At 42.8% G+C, this 17,186-nt stretch overlaps 1 protein-coding gene across 1 annotated transcript; it reads right to left on the reverse strand.

The window, feature by feature from the left end:
* Window positions 1-2,650: 2,650 nt before the first annotated feature.
* Window positions 2,651-15,782, reverse strand: kctd16a (potassium channel tetramerization domain containing 16a). The gene is made up of 2 exons (XM_026191173.2): window positions 13,372-15,782; window positions 2,651-3,912 (listed from the first exon to the last, which is right to left on the reverse strand). Exons 1-2 carry the CDS (start codon window positions 14,192-14,194, stop codon window positions 3,461-3,463), a joined length of 1,275 nt encoding a protein of 424 aa, XP_026046958.1. The 5' UTR covers window positions 14,195-15,782; the 3' UTR covers window positions 2,651-3,460.
* Window positions 15,783-17,186: the final 1,404 nt, after the last annotated feature.

The following is a 17,186-nucleotide window of genomic DNA, read 5'->3' on the forward strand; positions in this document are numbered from 1 at the left end:
CATATTCAGCATGTTTTGTTCAGTATGTCTACCATTCCCATTCTGCACATGTCCGGACCATCTCAGCCTTGCCTCTCTAACTTTGTCTCCAAAACACTCAACCTGAGCTGTGCCTCATTTATAATCCTGTTCGTCTTCATCAGTCTGAATGAAAGTCTTAACATCTTCAACTCTGCCCCCTTGAGCTCTGCCTCCTTACTTTTTGTCAGTGCCACTGGCTCCCATCCATACATCATAGCAGGTCTCACTACCATATTTTAAACTTTCTCTTCCACTTTTGCTTCTATTCTTCCATCACAAATCACCCCTGACACTTATCTCCACCCACTCCACCTTGTCTGCGATGTCTTCTTCACCTCTCTTATGCACTATTCATCACTTTGAATGGTTGACCCCGGGTATTTTAACTCCATCCATCTTCACTACCTGTACTCTTTGCATGTTCTGTCTCGCTTCTACTTTCATTCCTCTTCTCTCCAGAGAATACCTCCACCTCTCCAGGCACTCTTCCACCTGGTCACAGTACAGATCACAATGTGTCCATTACCACTGGATACTAATGCTAATAAACAGGAATAGGATTAATAAGTAAAACACAAACAGCTTTGTAAGGGAAATGAAAGCTATACTGAAACAGTGATGTTGCCGAAAAGATAAAAATTTCACACCGTAGTAAGAGTAGTCAAAACGACGATGTGATCATTCTGCCTCAGCAAAGTCTGTTACAGGCAGAGGTTTTATATAATTCTTTCCAGACGTGCTGTCTAACTCTTTCAGGTCTTCACGAGCACAAAGGCCTATGACTGAGTACTAGAAACACAGTGGTCATCCAAGGACTGAGCACAGCAGACATGACACAGGTTAAGCTGACTTTCAAAGCAGTGTTCAGGGTTGCCCATCAGCTCAAAATTGGGATTCTAAAAAATAGGTAGGTACTCTGGACTAATGAAACTTAAAAATATCCACATCTGACTGAAGGTTTTTCTTTGCAGAGGAGTTGGGAAGAAGAAATTTACGGTGAAGCAAGTTACAACCTGCAAATCTGGAGTTCAATTAGTGAAAATAGTCACAGATGTGATCAAATTTATGGTCTCCAGCACAACAAGGACTCTAATCAAAACAATAAAAAGCTATTTTGCAAAAACAGCAATTAGCCCTACAACAGAGGGTATGGGCCCCATGAATTGTTGATGTCAACACCATGGCTTACATGAAAAAACTGAAACAGTCTAAGCTCAGCAAGCTGCTTGGAGCAACACACAACAAATGTCAACTAAATACCCAGATGTGGTGTTAATAGAGAAAACTGCCTCTTGTTTTTTAGTATAACATTTGGTTATTGACTAGATTATTGACAAACTAGGTTATTGTTGGCATTTTTCAGTGATTCACAGAAATGGTAACAAATTGTTATGTTTTAGCAACAAGCTGATAGTAGCAAAGATGGTAGCCTGGATGATCATGCAACTTCAAAACCTGAAAGCAGGATCACCAGTTTCAAGGTGGGCATGAAAAATTAACCAGACTTTGAAGGTACGACTTCATTCATATCTGTGCACAATAGCCTCTTTGTTGACCTCACAAGTTACCAGGTTGCACTACGTAGGTACTCGGGCACTTTCAGTAGCTATACTTGTTAAAGTAAACCACAGACAATATAAAAGATAGAAATAGCGTCTCGTTTTTGCCATCAGTCTTGGTGCTTTGAGACAGGACATGATTAATTGTAAAAGTAAACACACACACACACACACGTTAGCTTAAAAACACAGGAAACTGCTTTACTTTAGAAGAATTACTAGCTTACAGCACTGAGCTAGCTAACCAGATATATTAGCAGTATAATGTTTGAGGAACTTGAGCAGATGAACAGTTTTGTCAGTTGTGTTGTTTTGACTGTTTGGTCTGTTCTTTTGGATTTTTTTTCCATTTCTTAAGAACATGAATGTATTTATTTTTTTTAGGCCTGCCACTTCTTCTTTTTGTTTGTCTTCTACATGTCCAATTTCCTCAAAATTTTTAAGGCCACAAAGCACCCAATGCTCATTCGAAGTAAAATATAAAGAAATGAGAAGTGGCTCGAGGCTTTCACACAGTACCGGATGATCATGCAACTTCAAAACCTGAAAGCAGGATCACTAGTTTCAAGGTGGGCATGAAAAATTAACCAAACTTTGAAGGTACATCTCTATTCATATCTGTGCACAATAGCCTCTTTGTTGACCTCACAAGTTACCAGGTTGCACTACGTAGATACTCGGGCACTTTCAGTAGCTATATTTATTAAAGTAAACCACAGACAATATATAAGATAGAAATAGCGTCTCGTTTTTGCCATCAGAGTCTTGGTGCTTTGAGACAGGACATGATGAGGGAGGGGCAGGTTTAACTGTAAAACTAAGTACACACACACACACACCCTGGATAATCCTTCTTTCTGACTATAATAACCACCATGAGTTACAAAATGAGCTGCTGGCCATTAGAAGGAATGCAGGTTAAAGGTACTGCTGCGTTGGCTTCTCAGACCCAGAAGCTATATCAATCTCTTAAAGCACTCTTAGAAACAAAATAGCAAGTGTAAGTACTGAAGTAGGTCATCATTTGTTAAAAGTTGTAAAAGTTTTGAAGAAGGCTCATTATGAAGGAACAGAATTCTTACTCATTTATTTACTTTTTTTATGCACACATACAATCAAGGATTAGATCAGTATCCATTGGCATTATACACTCTACCTACACAACATCAGCTATCCAACACATAATGACGTCAATGGACAAAAAGTTTCACAATGGCAAAACAGATCTAGGCAGTGCTTTCTTCGGTGAAGTCGGTCTCGGTCCTGACACGCCACTTTTACCTGTCACACGAAACGGTGAATTTAAACTTTGCTTGATATTGCATAATTATGATAAGAGTGAAATGACATGCAGTGCTGCTTTCAAAGCGTACTATAAGTATATGTTGCGTCGGTGACGTATAGTGATAATCCGTTGCTAACTCACAGCACCATCTGGGTACATCCATTTAGAAAATAGCTATTGTGGGCTATTGCACATACAGTATGTGGTGAGTTGATGAACTGAAATGATGTTGCCCCTGAGGTTGCTTTGTTGTCAGTGGTAGTGTTTCCTGCCTCTCAGCTCCGCGAAGCGAGAACAGGGTGTGTGTGTGTGATGTCAGCCCCAGCAGGAGAAACCTGATTTACACATGTGCATATCGTACACAACACTGTGCATACCTCACAAATAAATGACTCACACTGCCTCATACTGTGTGTGCTTGGCTAGTCATCCTGGCAGGAAAGTGGCCACAGTTTTGTTTTGTTTTTTTTCTAGTACAGTATGTGTCTTAGAGGGTGCAGTGTATTGCCTATGCAGTTTAATGCTCTCCACTGATGGTTAAATGATACTACGGCACCATCTCTCACTCTCTCTTGCCTCTCCTCCACTCATATATTTAGAGATGGTACTTCCTCAGAAGCTCTGATTGCCACATGTACTTCCTTTCCGGAAAGTGATCGGGAATCCTAATGCGCTGGAAGTCTTGGATACATTTCTCCAGCTCCTGCTCGGGAGTCATCTTCTCCTTGTTCGCTTTCCTTTTCGCAGCCTCTCGCTCCCGCACTCCAAAGGTTCTCACACGGAGCATGTCAGTCTTGCGGCGCATCTCCGCCTGCTGCAGCATGTGAACCGGCCCTTTAGGCACCGGCCGGTCCAGCGTCTGAATGTTGGAGTGCCGGCTCACGGGCCCGCAGATCACGGTTCCTTGAGGGGAACTGGCCTCTGACTGGGTCTCGGAGCAGGACGTGGAGAGGTCGTTGTAGGATGTGCCGCTCTCTCCCTCGCGCTCGCTTTTGTGGCTCTTGCAGCAGCAGTCACAGTGAGAGGACGACCACCGAGAAGGTCCGCCTACAAGACAATGCAAAAAGGTTTGTCAGTGGGGTCCGACCACATGCAGTTTGCAGAAAACCACCGCAAACAGTCTTTACGGAGACAAATCCCCACAGTAATCGACCGAAACAGTTGGAGTGAACAAGCAAATGCTGACAAATGCCTGCACAGCAGTTTCGGTGTCCACACGAGTATCTTTCAATTATTCAAAAAAGGCCACAGCTGTAAGAACATGCGAGGTATTGGCTTTGACATTTAATTGCTGAATTTCAAAGAGCTGGTGGGCTGTGCATATTGCATCCCCTGATAAGGAGAACCTCGGAGCTCAGTGCAGCTCAGTGCGACTCCCTTAAAGACCTTTTCCCAAGGCGAAGCTTGTCTCGGAGCCAAAGCAATCTGCTCTGCTGTTGCAGCTTCTTATTGGAGCTGTAACCCTGGCTGCCAAGGAGGTGGCGCATGATTTTTGTGTTTTCGGATCACTCAGTCAAATAAGTCTGGGATTATGTTTTACACCTCTGGGGGAGCCACCGGGCCAGGAAAATGTAGGCAAACAAAGCACAATTTATCTCAGCTGGTGTTAGAGTCAGGTCAGTGCATGTTGCAGGATGGGTGGATGTATGTAGACCTCTGATGTGCTGCAATCTCTTATCATGAATTTTGGGAACAGTGACTCACGCTCTGCAGCGAGCAGCAAACAGGTACAAACTAAAGATTTTTTTGTAGTCTTTTGTTTTTCTGCCCGTACCTTCTTCTTGTCTCATCTCACATCCTCCTACACGGCTAATTATGGACTGTACAGTACTGCCCGCTGGCTTGTGAAGTGTTCAAGTAAAGGCAGCAAACACTGTAGCTGTCTTTCATTTCCAAAAATAGCCACAGTATGTCTCATTTAGGTTGAAATGCGTAAACACCAGCATATGAGGAATAAACTCGCGGACACAGAAACATATTAATGGCTCTCCCCCCAGTGTTATCATACAGACCACATAGCAGTGATATCTCAGAGGGAGCAATAATTTGTCCATTACTCCCTCCAGTGCATGCGCCAATTTAAACTGAGCATAGTTCAAGGGGGATTTTAACCTCTCTGCGCAGACAGTAATAATGACCTTATCTGTAGCACGATGATTGCATTGCGCTGATAGTGAGAGAGTCACTAACAGCTTTTTAATGGCTAATCCATGAGTAAAGAGGCCAATCAGCATGCCAATCCTACCCCTCCCCTTTCCACATAATGAATCCCACTGAATCCGGCAGACAAACAGCACCAGGCAAATGGATGCAGGCTCTTTAGCAAGGAGGATGAAGAGGAGGAGGCTGAGCATTGTTTCGAAATGGATGGATGCTGTAGTCCAGAGGGGGAAACCCGTTTAGGAAACTAGCCAACACCCAATAATAGCAGCATGAAATTTCTGAGCCCATGCAGGGGAATGGATTGTATCAAAGCCGCCGATGAGGTTGAGAAGCACCTGTTTTTGCCTTTTTATTTTTGTTTTCCATAACAATTCATGTTGCTGGAGCATGGATACGGAAATGGGCTCTTGCCACGCAGCCAGTAACACAAAGACAAATCTGAGCGTTTGGGGAGAAGTTGTGAGGTTCTTATTTCTGCCGTCAGAGCCTAGTCAGTAAACAACTAAGAGACTTTCAATAAACACAGGTGCATTTAAACAACTAGGTGGGTGTGATACACTCTGGTATCTTTTCAGGGAAGCCATTGATTGTAATGTGTTTTTTGTCTTTTTTTCTCAGATCTATACACCCCGTCTAAAAGCTCATATTCCAACCACATTAACTGACTAGGGCTGGTCCTCAGACTTGGGCTGTGCCTGCACTTCTCATAAATAACACAGAGAGAGGGAGTCGAGCTCTGCACAGAGCACGGGGCGCGAGCAGGCCTGTCACACCGGGTATCGTCTCCACCTCTGAGGAGAGCGGGAACGCTTGTCCCCGTGCCTGCAGAGGCCAGGTTTACACGGTTCTGGCGAACTGTGCATTCGCTTATAGGTGTTTAAAGGTTTTAAATGGCAGAAAAGTAGGACATGACTGAAGGCACAGCGATCTGACAAACTCAAATGCAAAATGTCAGAGGAATTCTTGCCAGACACTGGGGGGAGGAGGAGAGATTGGTTTTAACTGTGCTCCTAAACTGAGTCATCAGGGGTGTCTGATGATGGCAGCTTTAAAGGCAGAGCAGCGCTGTGCTCCAGTCATGCAATCTGAAAGAGACTCTGCACAATCGTGTGGTGAAAGTTGAGAGGCAAAATAATTTTTTTTTAAAAAAGGCAACAAGAACATTGTTATAGTACAAATCCACAAGGCCAGAATGCAATTTATGTCCCGTTCAGATGTGAGTGACCCAGATCTGCTTTTTAAATGTGAATATGGTGTGAACTGTGCCCTCAATCTACACGGATGAAAGTTTGGAACACACACACACAAAGAGCATTTCACATCAAAGCTGTTGGAGTCAGGCACAAAGATACTTTAAAAATTCTGAAATAAACACGTCTGCTTCTGTTCACTTTCATTACTGTCTGTTATTTGTGCAAACACAAGAGAAGCCTGTGAGACCTGAGAGTATGAAGCTCCAGTTGCTGTGTTTTCTCTTATGAAATAATATTTTCAGGCCAAGACTTTGGGCGTGAAGCAAAACAAAAAAAAGAAAAAAGAAAAAATGTAGAAAATTGGCCCGTTTATTAACTTGGTGTTGGAGGATGAATGTGTATATTCATGCGTCATGCAGCTATTCAGAGAGTAAGCTCATACAACTTTCTCATCTTATATTTTTCAACCTCTATATCCAGTTACACAAATCTATCTATCTATCTATCTATCTATCTATCTATCTATCTATCTATCTATCTATCTATCTATCTATCTATCTATCTATCTATCTATCTATCTATCTATCTATCTATCTATCTATCTATCTATCTATCTATCTATCTATCTATCTATCTATCTATCTATCTATCTATCTATATATATATATATATATCTTCCTGCCTCAGGAAGTAGTTTACATGCTTGTTAGCTCACAATTTAGGTCAGCATGTCCTTGGAGCAGAAAAATAAAGAATTGTCTTGCAAAGGCAGCGATTGTCCTTACACGGAGAGGGTAATCCATTTCACCAAGATAGTCTTATTTGCCGCAGAAGTATCACTTAAGCAGTTTGTGTCAAACCTCCTGCCGTGTATAATAAAGTCTGTAATATTTGCATACATTTGAATTTGTCAATATTAATTACCTCCATGCAGCCACCCTAATGTACTGAAACAACCATTATTGGCAGCAGTGATGAGAAAGAGCTGGGAAGTTGGGGTAACCCGTCCCAAAAAAGGACTACGTGACCTAATTCAAGGACACAAAGCATGGCTTGTTGTTTTTCATTGCTCTGGCTGAAATTATCTCCCTTCCATGAGGACAGTGACAGCATGACTGGCTGATTGTTAATGACAAGCGGGTGCTCTCCCCTCCCGAGTCAGAGGGTGGCTGTCCGCTGAGTGTCTCCCTGACAGGGAGATGAACAAGCATAGCAGGCAGATTGAAATGTCTATATCAGCCTCTCCCTGTAGGCCTGTCCTCTGACCCAGAGCCACACCCCTCTTCTGCACAAGCACTAATGAAGCGAGATGAAGGGAGGACGTGTCCCGAGTAGTTTGCAGTGCTCTATTCATCCCTTAAATGATGCCTCAGGAGAACTTGGGGGGTAGGGGTTTGTGGTCCCTCTCCCTGTCAGGTTGGTTTTAGTCAAAGAGGGAAATCTAAGAAAGTACACTGAACAATGAGTTTGAGTACGAGACTGTGCATACTTTATCAACTACATTCACTGGCCACTTTATTAGGTACACCCATTCAACTGTTTGTTACCTCCAATATCAAATTAGTCAATCACATGTCAGCAGCTAGGTGTATTTAGACATGTAGACACCGTCTACATGGCATGGCAGCAGATTGGTTATAGCAGCAGAAGACCACAGCAAGTGCAAGTGTCATCAGCTAAGAACAGGAAGCTGAGGCTACAGTTCAAACGGGCTCGTCAAAATGGAACAATGGGACTTTTTGGTACTCTTTCGGTCCCTTAGTTCCACATGAGCATTGAGTATACAGGGTCTTACTCGATATAGTAACAATTTGTGCATATTTGTACGTATTTTTGTACACTATTATACCTATTTCATCTTATTTTTTTATAATATGTTTCTAATTCACTTTTTCTTCCTGACCCTTGTGCTGCTGTAACAAGATTAAATAAAGTCTTTAAAATGTCTTTAAAAAAAAGACAGCCGAAAGTATTGTTGCTGACCATGTCCATCACTTTATGACTACAGTGTACTCATCCATGATGGCTGCTTGCAGCAGGATTTTCATGTCACAGAACTCAAATAATCTCAAACTGCTTCCTTGAACTTGACAAAGGGTTCACTGTACTCAAATGACTTCCACAGTCACCAGATCTGTCTATGGCACGAAAAATGTTCTAAAGGCAAAAGTTCAACCCAATGAACTGGTTGGTGACTGCAGAATGCCACACACCTTCAAAAAACCTATAACATGCCAGTGACTAATATACAACGGTCTCCTTCTGCATACCAACACAGGGGATCCCCTTTTCTTCAGAAAACACTCAGTCCTGTCCATAATGTGAAGACTTTCACACCCCAGCAGCCATTAAGTATCTCTGGAGGGATCGTAAAGGTGTTAAATGTCAGACAGAAAGAGCTGTTATACCTGCTCTCCAGCAGATTCAAAGAGCAGAAATAGCAGAAGCAGAGACCAAAATAATAACTTCTGTGTAAGTGCTGCCTGCACAATTCCATTAAGGGGGGAGAGTCTTCAGAGAAATATGAGAAAAGGGTTAGATACAATCATAAAACCTGCTTAGCTGATTAACGGTTAACGATTATGTCTGAATCCCAGGCAGTGTGCACAAAATGTTTCAGAACAACAATATATTTTATTGGATGAAGTCAGCTAAAAAAGTTGTGTTTCAGTTTGCTGATATAGACTGTAGGGTCTATACAGAGGGAATTTGGGGTTTTATTACTCAATAAAACAGAAAAGAAATTCTAAACAGCTAGAAAAAAAAATAGATTTTCACCATCTTTTTTGGAACAAAATGTTCTATAAATCAGGCTATGAATGATGTATGAATACAGCCCATGTGTAATGACCTTCGGAATAAAGATGGGAATAAAACTGGAACGGTTTCTTTCTGGCTCAGAGTATGAGAATGAACTTTTTTCCAAGTAAACAGCATTTAAAGTTATGCACTGTAGAATTTCACACACTTTATGGCAATTTTTCTAACTAATACATGTAGATATCACCACGAAACCTCCCGGCAGTTATTAAAAATGTGATTATTTGCATATATGTTCGGTAAAAAAGTGATGTGAAGACCTAAATATGTACTCAAATTTTTTTTTTCAGTTTGTCTGAAGTAAAACATGGTAAGTAGCAACAAAGTTTAAAATCTGAAGCTTGACCAGTCTTTTCATTTCAGTGTACAACTTGCTTAAGACTGATTAAAATCCATCATCAATGACAATCTTTATTAGTTTGTCACACACTTGTGTTACAGTATACTTAAACCAGAGGACAATCAGTATGCACAGACAGTCTTAAACATGAACAATTCCAGCTTTCATGTTGGGTTCTAGCTCTTTGTGTTGTAGGAAAATTAGGTTAAAACTGGGTAGAAATCGTAAAAGCTTGTAGAAGGTCAAACATTTAGAAACCATGCGGCAGGGCCGCAAAACAGGCCACAACATAATCTTTCAAAGAGCGATTGATTTCAAAGACTCGATTTTCCCTTTGAGATGTTTAATAAACTCATACTTTACTCCCAGGGTGGAGCAGATTGCCTGCGTGAGCTGATGTCACGCACAAAGTTCGGTTACCTTTGGGAGATGGAAAAAAATGGCACATGCACACAAACCTCGCCTTGCTTCCAACCATTTTTCCGCCCAGGTGCTCTTTAAGACGTGTACGAGTTATTCATGGGAACACCATCCATCTCTTGTAGGCACTGCCAATCCATCCAGACTCCAACCAGGCTCCGTGGGAGCTCAGGGACGGTCCAATCTCTGCCTCCATTACGCCCAAGCAATTGATTACTTTCACTGTCTCTCCCTGCCGATTTGTGGCCATTGTTCAGGAGCCATTATGGGCAAACATCATCTCTTTCACAGCTTAAATGAAGACTGCACAGTTATATTAACAGACTAGAGGAAGTACAATCATCCTCCATCTTTACTGTACAAATCTCCCATTTTGACAAGGCTCTCTGCACCGCTCTTTCAAAGTGGGAAAGATGAGCATGTCTCTGGTTTCGCCGATGAGCAGGCTAGGATGATATTTAGTCCAAGATGACAGCTAGTTTTCATTTATGAATTGCCTGAAAGTTCTCCTATGGTGTAATGGTGCCTAGAGTGTCTCTTTAAATAGGGAGTTTGTTTTTTTTCTTCCTCGGTGGATGACGGCAGTTGAGGAAATATTTTGGGATCACAGATTGCTTTTTAATTAGCAGCAGCACTCCCCTCTTTCCCCGGAGATAATTAGCAGTGAGGGGACCGGTCCCAATTGCCAGCTGGGAGGTTAGAGTTTTTAATCACTACAACGATAATGTTGTCACTACCAGTGGAAAACAGCAAACATGTCTATCATGCTAAACAACCTACGTCTCTGCCTGGGATGTCACTTGACAGAATCGCTTATATAAGGCCATTTCTGCAAGTCAAAGGGAGGGGGGTGAAAAGTGTGTAATGATATAATTAAAATGCTCAAAGTAGGTTAATATTTTGATGTACTGAGTCAAATTTCTCTGCACAGGGTGTAATTGAAAATGTCAGAATATGACGACGTCCACATTTAAATTCCTCACTCAAAAATTTATGATCTTTCCCATTTTTTCTGTTTTTTCTCTTCTCATTTTGATTAAGTAAGCTATAATTTTGACTTTTATCAAATATTTTACTTATGATTTAATCATTTTTAGCTTTTAAATTGCACAGTTTTGACTTGGGATTTTAAATAATTGATATTTTTCATCTCATGATGACTTTTTATGTATGACTTCAATCACCTTACTGTCTTGCTATTACGACTAACTTGCAAAGCAAGATCCCGGTTGACCGGATGAGCCTCTAAAAGCAAAGTACTGATCCCAGTCCTGTTCGCTCTGTGTGTTCATTAGCAGTTTCAGTTGTTTATTCAAAAGGTGTCCAAGTCATGCTTGGCTAAATGTGAATCATTCATCATGGCTGCAGCCTCCTGAGGAGATTGCCCTTTTAGATGAAAATATCATTTGTTTTAGTTTGAGGAGAAGCTGGCAGCATATTCTACAGCGCAGGTGAGGATGACAATAACTGAGATAAGAGTGTCTTAACATGATGAGAGGAAAAAGTCCCCTGACTGTTAACAGAAAAGATTATGAATATGTGGAGTCCACACTAATGCTGCCAGACAGTGGAGCCAGAAAACAACTGACGCATTTAACAAGAAGAGCAACACGGATGATGCTAAGAAACTGACAGGCTGGAAGGAAGTCCTCCGTTTTTTTTTTCTTCCATTTTCTTTTTTTTCTTACCGCGCTGGATTGCTCTTCTTAGAGACTCAACAAACCCATCCTCCCTCTGACCATTTTCCCCACTATGTGAGTCTCTGTTAGAAGGAGGAGAGGGTATATAAAAAGAGAGCAGTAAAATGTTCAGCTGAAAACAACAAACAACAACAAAGCACATCTGTTTTCTGCCATCCCCGAAGGTGCACTTGTCTACATGCATTCTTAGCTTAGGACTACCTGCCCTAGGCCAGCCAGCGTCCCACATTTAGAATCAGGTTACAGTATTAGTTTTGAGAGTGGATGCAGGCCGCTGTGCTGCTGTGAAGAAAGGCCTGTCCCGCCTGTCTACCTTTGATGTGCCTATACATCACCCTATCATCTATCTATCTATCTATCTATCTATCTATCTATCTATCTATCTATCTATCTATCTATCTATCTATCTATCTATCTATCTATCTATCTATCTATCTATCTATCCCTGTGCTATCCCCTCATCCACTGTCTTCTAATGAAAACCCAGCCTGTCTCTCCCTGTGCTTCCATGTTTTACCACCCCGTTTTTTTCTTTTTTTCCCCCCTTCCCCGCTCCCACGGCCTCAATGAACTTCCCTGTCTGATCCTTACTTTAATCTATTTTTGCTTCCACTGCCTCTCTCTTCTTTCTGCCTCAGTTCTTTCTCCCCATGGCCAGGTCTCATGCAACTTTTACTCCCTCATCCCTCCCGCTCGGCAGCTCTCTCCTCCATCTGCCAGCCTCCCCTTTCTTCCCTTCACTTCAGCTTGGCTTCTTACATTGTGCCTCTCTTTTCCCGTTTTTGCTCTTCGCTCTTATTTTCTCCTCTGTCTCTTCCCACCTTCTCTCCACCTCCTGCTGTCCCATGACCCAGAACAGTGTTTCTTAATGGGGAATGGGGTGAACACCTACACCATATGTTGTTGTGCTCCAGAATGTTGAATGACTCAGGAAAACCCTGCTAGCTGCCTGGTTGGATGTTTTCTCAGGTCAAGGCAGAGCCCTCTGTGATAATTACCTCGTATTAACAAAGCTATTGGTAAATCATTACCAAACCATATGTCATGTCTTCCTCAGTCCACCTTGCACCTCCAACTCTGACCCACCAACTGGATTTAATTCAGCTCTTCTAAGGGGAGCCGTTCAGAATAATGAACAAAGTGCTTTTTAATTGGCCATATGCTCCAACTCCTCCCTCCGCAACGGGACAAGCCATATTTGCAGCTAATTAGGTTATTTGCTGATGAACAAACTTTGTCTCCAAATAAAAAAAAGAAAAGAAAAGACAAGCTGATTCAAGACAAGCGGCAGTAGCAGCATCCATGTGATTTCCCCCCCGCCCGCTGGTGCTATATTATTCATCGCCCAGCGGCTGGCAAAAATGTGAGCAATAAGACATGTTTACGCATGACGCATGTGTACTTTAAGTGTAGCAGCATTGTGACTCAACTCCTCCGAGGGCCGTAGGCAGGTTTGCCTCTTATCTCGGACCCAGAACACATGTTTTAAGTCAGTCACTGTAAGGGATGCAAATATTTAAAAGGATAATGCTGCAATCCGACCGTGCCTCCTGGCGGTGTGAGCAACCCTTGTAAATCTTCAAATCACACTGACTGTCGTGTGGCAAACTAGCAGGATGGTCTTTTCATGTGAAAAAACCCCTTCCTGATAGGCATTACATGTGGATGTGGATTTATTAGAGGGGGCGAGAGGGGAGGGCATTAGTTCCTGTTTAATCGTTTGTTTTCTTTATTTTTAATTCGTATTTGGGGTTGTTTGTGTTTTACTTTGGTGATGGTTGCCTTATGATTACTCCTGAAGGTCAGAAAGCCTCCAGCTCAGCTTGTTAGCACTTCTAAGAGAACAGAGTGGGAATAAATCTTCACTCACGGTAGAAGATGTACTGTGCGTAATTGGACCAGACCCTGTCATCCGGGTAATGAGCGATCGGGGACGTGGTCAGGGACGAATTGCAGGCCACAATATGAAAGCCGCTCTCTGACAGCATGTCAAACGCCCTCTCCAGGTGTCTGAACTTGAGGTAAAATCTGCAGGTGTATCGGTCCGGAGGTCTGTCCGTGTCCCTGTTCTCATTCAGGGCGTCTCCAAACACTTCTTTCGCCAAGCCAATTCTGCTACTAATGAAGATTCTCGGTAACTTTCTGGCCTTGGCATCACTTTGATTTTCTCTGCCTCCCGCTGCGCAAACGCCTTTGAGGGCGACCGTGATGTAGCCGTACCTCCTGTCAAAGGAGTAAGAGGGATAATACCTCTGGTCGCTGCCCTGCGACGCATCATCCAAATCGCTGTAGTACAAGTCGTCTGCGAATAGTTTTGAGTCCTCGGATGACAAAAGTTTGACTAAATCTGGCAGCTGAAAGTATTCCGCCTCCCTTTTCAACCTTCCTCTTTCAGGAAAGTGATCAGGGAGGACGACTTGCTTGTCTCTAAGGTAATCCAGGATATACCGAAACAGAAACCCATCTCTGTCTATAAAATAGCGTCCTCTGAGGTCCCGGGACAAGTCATTCGAGGACCCCTTCTTGTTAGAGAACAGCTTCCCAAGTAGAGAATTTGGAAAACTTGCCAGTGTACCATAACGAGTGTAATACACCTGCCCACCCACGTTTAGCTCAATCACATCCGATGGAGGGTTTTGCACCGAGCCTTGCTCCTTTGTGGGTTGCGTTTTGCAGTTTTCGCTCAGTGCCATTTTGTCCGATCCTGTAAGAAATCCGAGTCTCGATCACGGAGCGCAAACGTCCCAGAAGTTCAGGGTGTAGGGTGTAGCTGCATACGGTGCCGATGCGCTCAGAGCTAACACACAGTCTCGATGCAAGCTGCAGCACTCGCATCCAGTATCTCATGACAGAACAATCCCAAGGTGTGTCTACAGTACATCCTTTAACCCCGTGCGTAAACGTGCCTACCCACCACGATGCATCCTTTTCTTTTTTCTTTTGAATGGAATCGATTATCCTAACCAGCGTCGAATTACACGCATCCACCCCGTTGATTTGCTAGTTTGATTCCAGATAAATGTAATATACTCACTTCACTCAGAAATTTCACAGCACAAAAAAGTGAATACATCTCCGCTCAAGTTTCAGTGGAGAGCGTCACTGGTTTGCGTTTGTCCCTCAGTTCAGCCAGATAAACTCAAATAAAGAATTAAAAAAAAACAAATGTGCATGCACCTCATCGCTCTGCTGCCACGCTCCCGGCTCCTGAGATACTGAAATGCGCGAGGAGGTTTCTCGCACAGATGAGGAGGATGGGATTCCTGCGCGCATCCATCTCTCCAAACTGCTGAGTGCGGAAATGTTTGGACCGACGGCAGGCTCAAGATAACGTTGCTCCAAGCTGTGCAAGAGAGAGAGAGAATGGGAAAAAATCGTCCCGTGTAGTAATGTCTTACATCATCTTAAAGGAAAATGACATTTTCAGCTGATGGACGCAAAGCGGGATGATTGGAGAGAGAGAGAGAGGGGGGGGGATCTGTGCAATTTTTCATGAAATTCTGATACGGCCACGGGCGACGTGCAGCTGGCGATGAGGTGTGACGCAATTTTAAGATCACAGATTAATCCCCTTTTACATTTAACACTTTTAGCTGACGTGCTTATCCCGTGAGATGGATGAGGTGGGGTAAGGTGTCGCTGTGTCACTTGAAAGCTCGTCGTGTGTGACAGCTGCGCGTGATCTACACTCTTAACTACACCCCTGTCCGGTGTTACGCTTGAAAACTCGAGCTGAGTGAGCAATAATTAGAATCTGAGCGGCACTCTGACTGAACCTTTGAGCACCAGGGTCAGACATCACGGTGAAACTGATCTCTTTACCAAAGGAACTAATTAAAAAAAAATATTAAGAAATGCATTAATGAACACTTTTACTTTTTTCTGCACGTGTTATAATGGTAATTGAACATGTATATCATAACGAAGTCTCCGTTTAGTGCGCTCTCCCTGCGGTTTATAGAGTTGGAACCCTCATTACTGAGTCATTTTATTCTGGATTATATAGCAGCAGAGGGGGGCTGAGGTTTTGGGGACGTGTGATAGTGCTTAAGGCCTGCTCAGTGAATTTGCCGTAGAGTCATCAGAGTACACTGCGCTGAAGCCAAGTTTTCTTGGGGTGGAAAATCGAGTTTGGATAATGTGAGGTGCAAAGCAGAGGTGAAGGATTGACAGCGCATGTCATCATCTGCATGTGCATTTCTATGTAGGTCACAAGCTCCTGTTGTATATATTGTGCATAATATAAGATGTGTGTAGGAGAAATTATTTAAATGGGGAGAGAGGGCCATTCAAGGGTTCACAATCACCCGAATCTGTGATACCAAGTTGAAACGTACTTGCCTGTTTGCGCTGTGTGTGAAATATCCCATAAATCTTGCTGTCCACATCACACGGAGCCCCCAACCACGTTTCACACTGTTTCGTGTCTCGTGTTTGCTTTTCATGTTGTTTTGGTTTTGGATCCACGATGTAATAAAGCCGCGGCTTTTATTGCTGCAGTGCTGAGAGAAGGCGTTGGTGATGGGAGAGCACCCTTGACTCGTGGTTGTGAGGAGGCAGCGGTCACGCTTTACCCTGTTAATTCGGAGTATATTGTGCTGGAGAGGGGTTGCTAAGCAGCCGCAGGGGACTGAGTGGGATTCAAACAGTGGGGATTTAGAGCTACAGTGAGCATACTGATCTCCTTTTCTGTCATGTGAGGGCTTTGCTGCTTACATTTGAAATTATATCCTGATGTTTTGAGGCTTGTGCGCCCTCCACACTGAAGCGCACGCCACTATAGATAAGGAATAGCATCATACGGTGTAGTTTACTGTATAAGGCAGGTTGTTTGCAGTTGCACATGTGCAGATAGGGCGATGTTTGACTTGTATAACAGAACGACTTGGAGTTAATTCCCTAAAATGTACTTGGGGATGACTCTCCTCCTGTGTGTGCTATAGATCCTATTTCTTATTCATCTCACTCATCCTCCCATTAAAGCCAATTTCCCTGCCTCCTGTCTTCACTTTATTTCCTGTTCGTGCAGAGCTCCCAGGTTAGATTCTATCTTTTGAAAGGGATTGAATTTCATGCAACTTCAGCATGAATAATGTAAGACAATATGTCTCTCAGCTGAGCGTGAAGTAGAAATCTGTATGAGCTGTAACATTAAATTCTCAGCTGTGGGCTTTGGAAGCTCGTGCATTGTAATCTGTGGTGTGGGCTGATTGGACAAAAGATTTTTTTGAAGCAGGTCAGCTCGCACTGCATGCACAAAATATCTCTTTTAAATTATTTAAGACTCGTTTGTAAATCTGAATACACACGTATGCTCGGTGATGAATGTCCCCGTTCACTCGTTAAACGCTGCTCTTTTACTGTGCAAATTTACTGACAGGCATTGAATTTATGCACTCTTGTGCAGCCTTTAGAGGGGAAAATAATATAGGACTGATCCTCTCTGCAGAATTATTGTCCCCATGCACAAACAACCTGCCTCACACGATTTCCTCTTCTCCCGCCCACTTTTCATCCACTTGTATTTCCACATAAAAAGGCAGAAGTGTGAACCGGCTTTTTTTTTTTTTTTTTAGGGCCAATATGTGTTTTGCAGCTTTTTGCATAAGCAGTGCAGCAACTGTCTTTTAGTTTTTTGGTAACTATCTTTTTCTTGCTTCATAATAAATTTCAACATGAATATTT

The sequence above is a fragment of the Astatotilapia calliptera genome, chromosome 2 (assembly GCF_964374335.1).
Source record: "Astatotilapia calliptera chromosome 2, fAstCal68.1, whole genome shotgun sequence".
Taxonomy (NCBI): Eukaryota; Metazoa; Chordata; class Actinopteri; order Cichliformes; family Cichlidae; genus Astatotilapia; species Astatotilapia calliptera.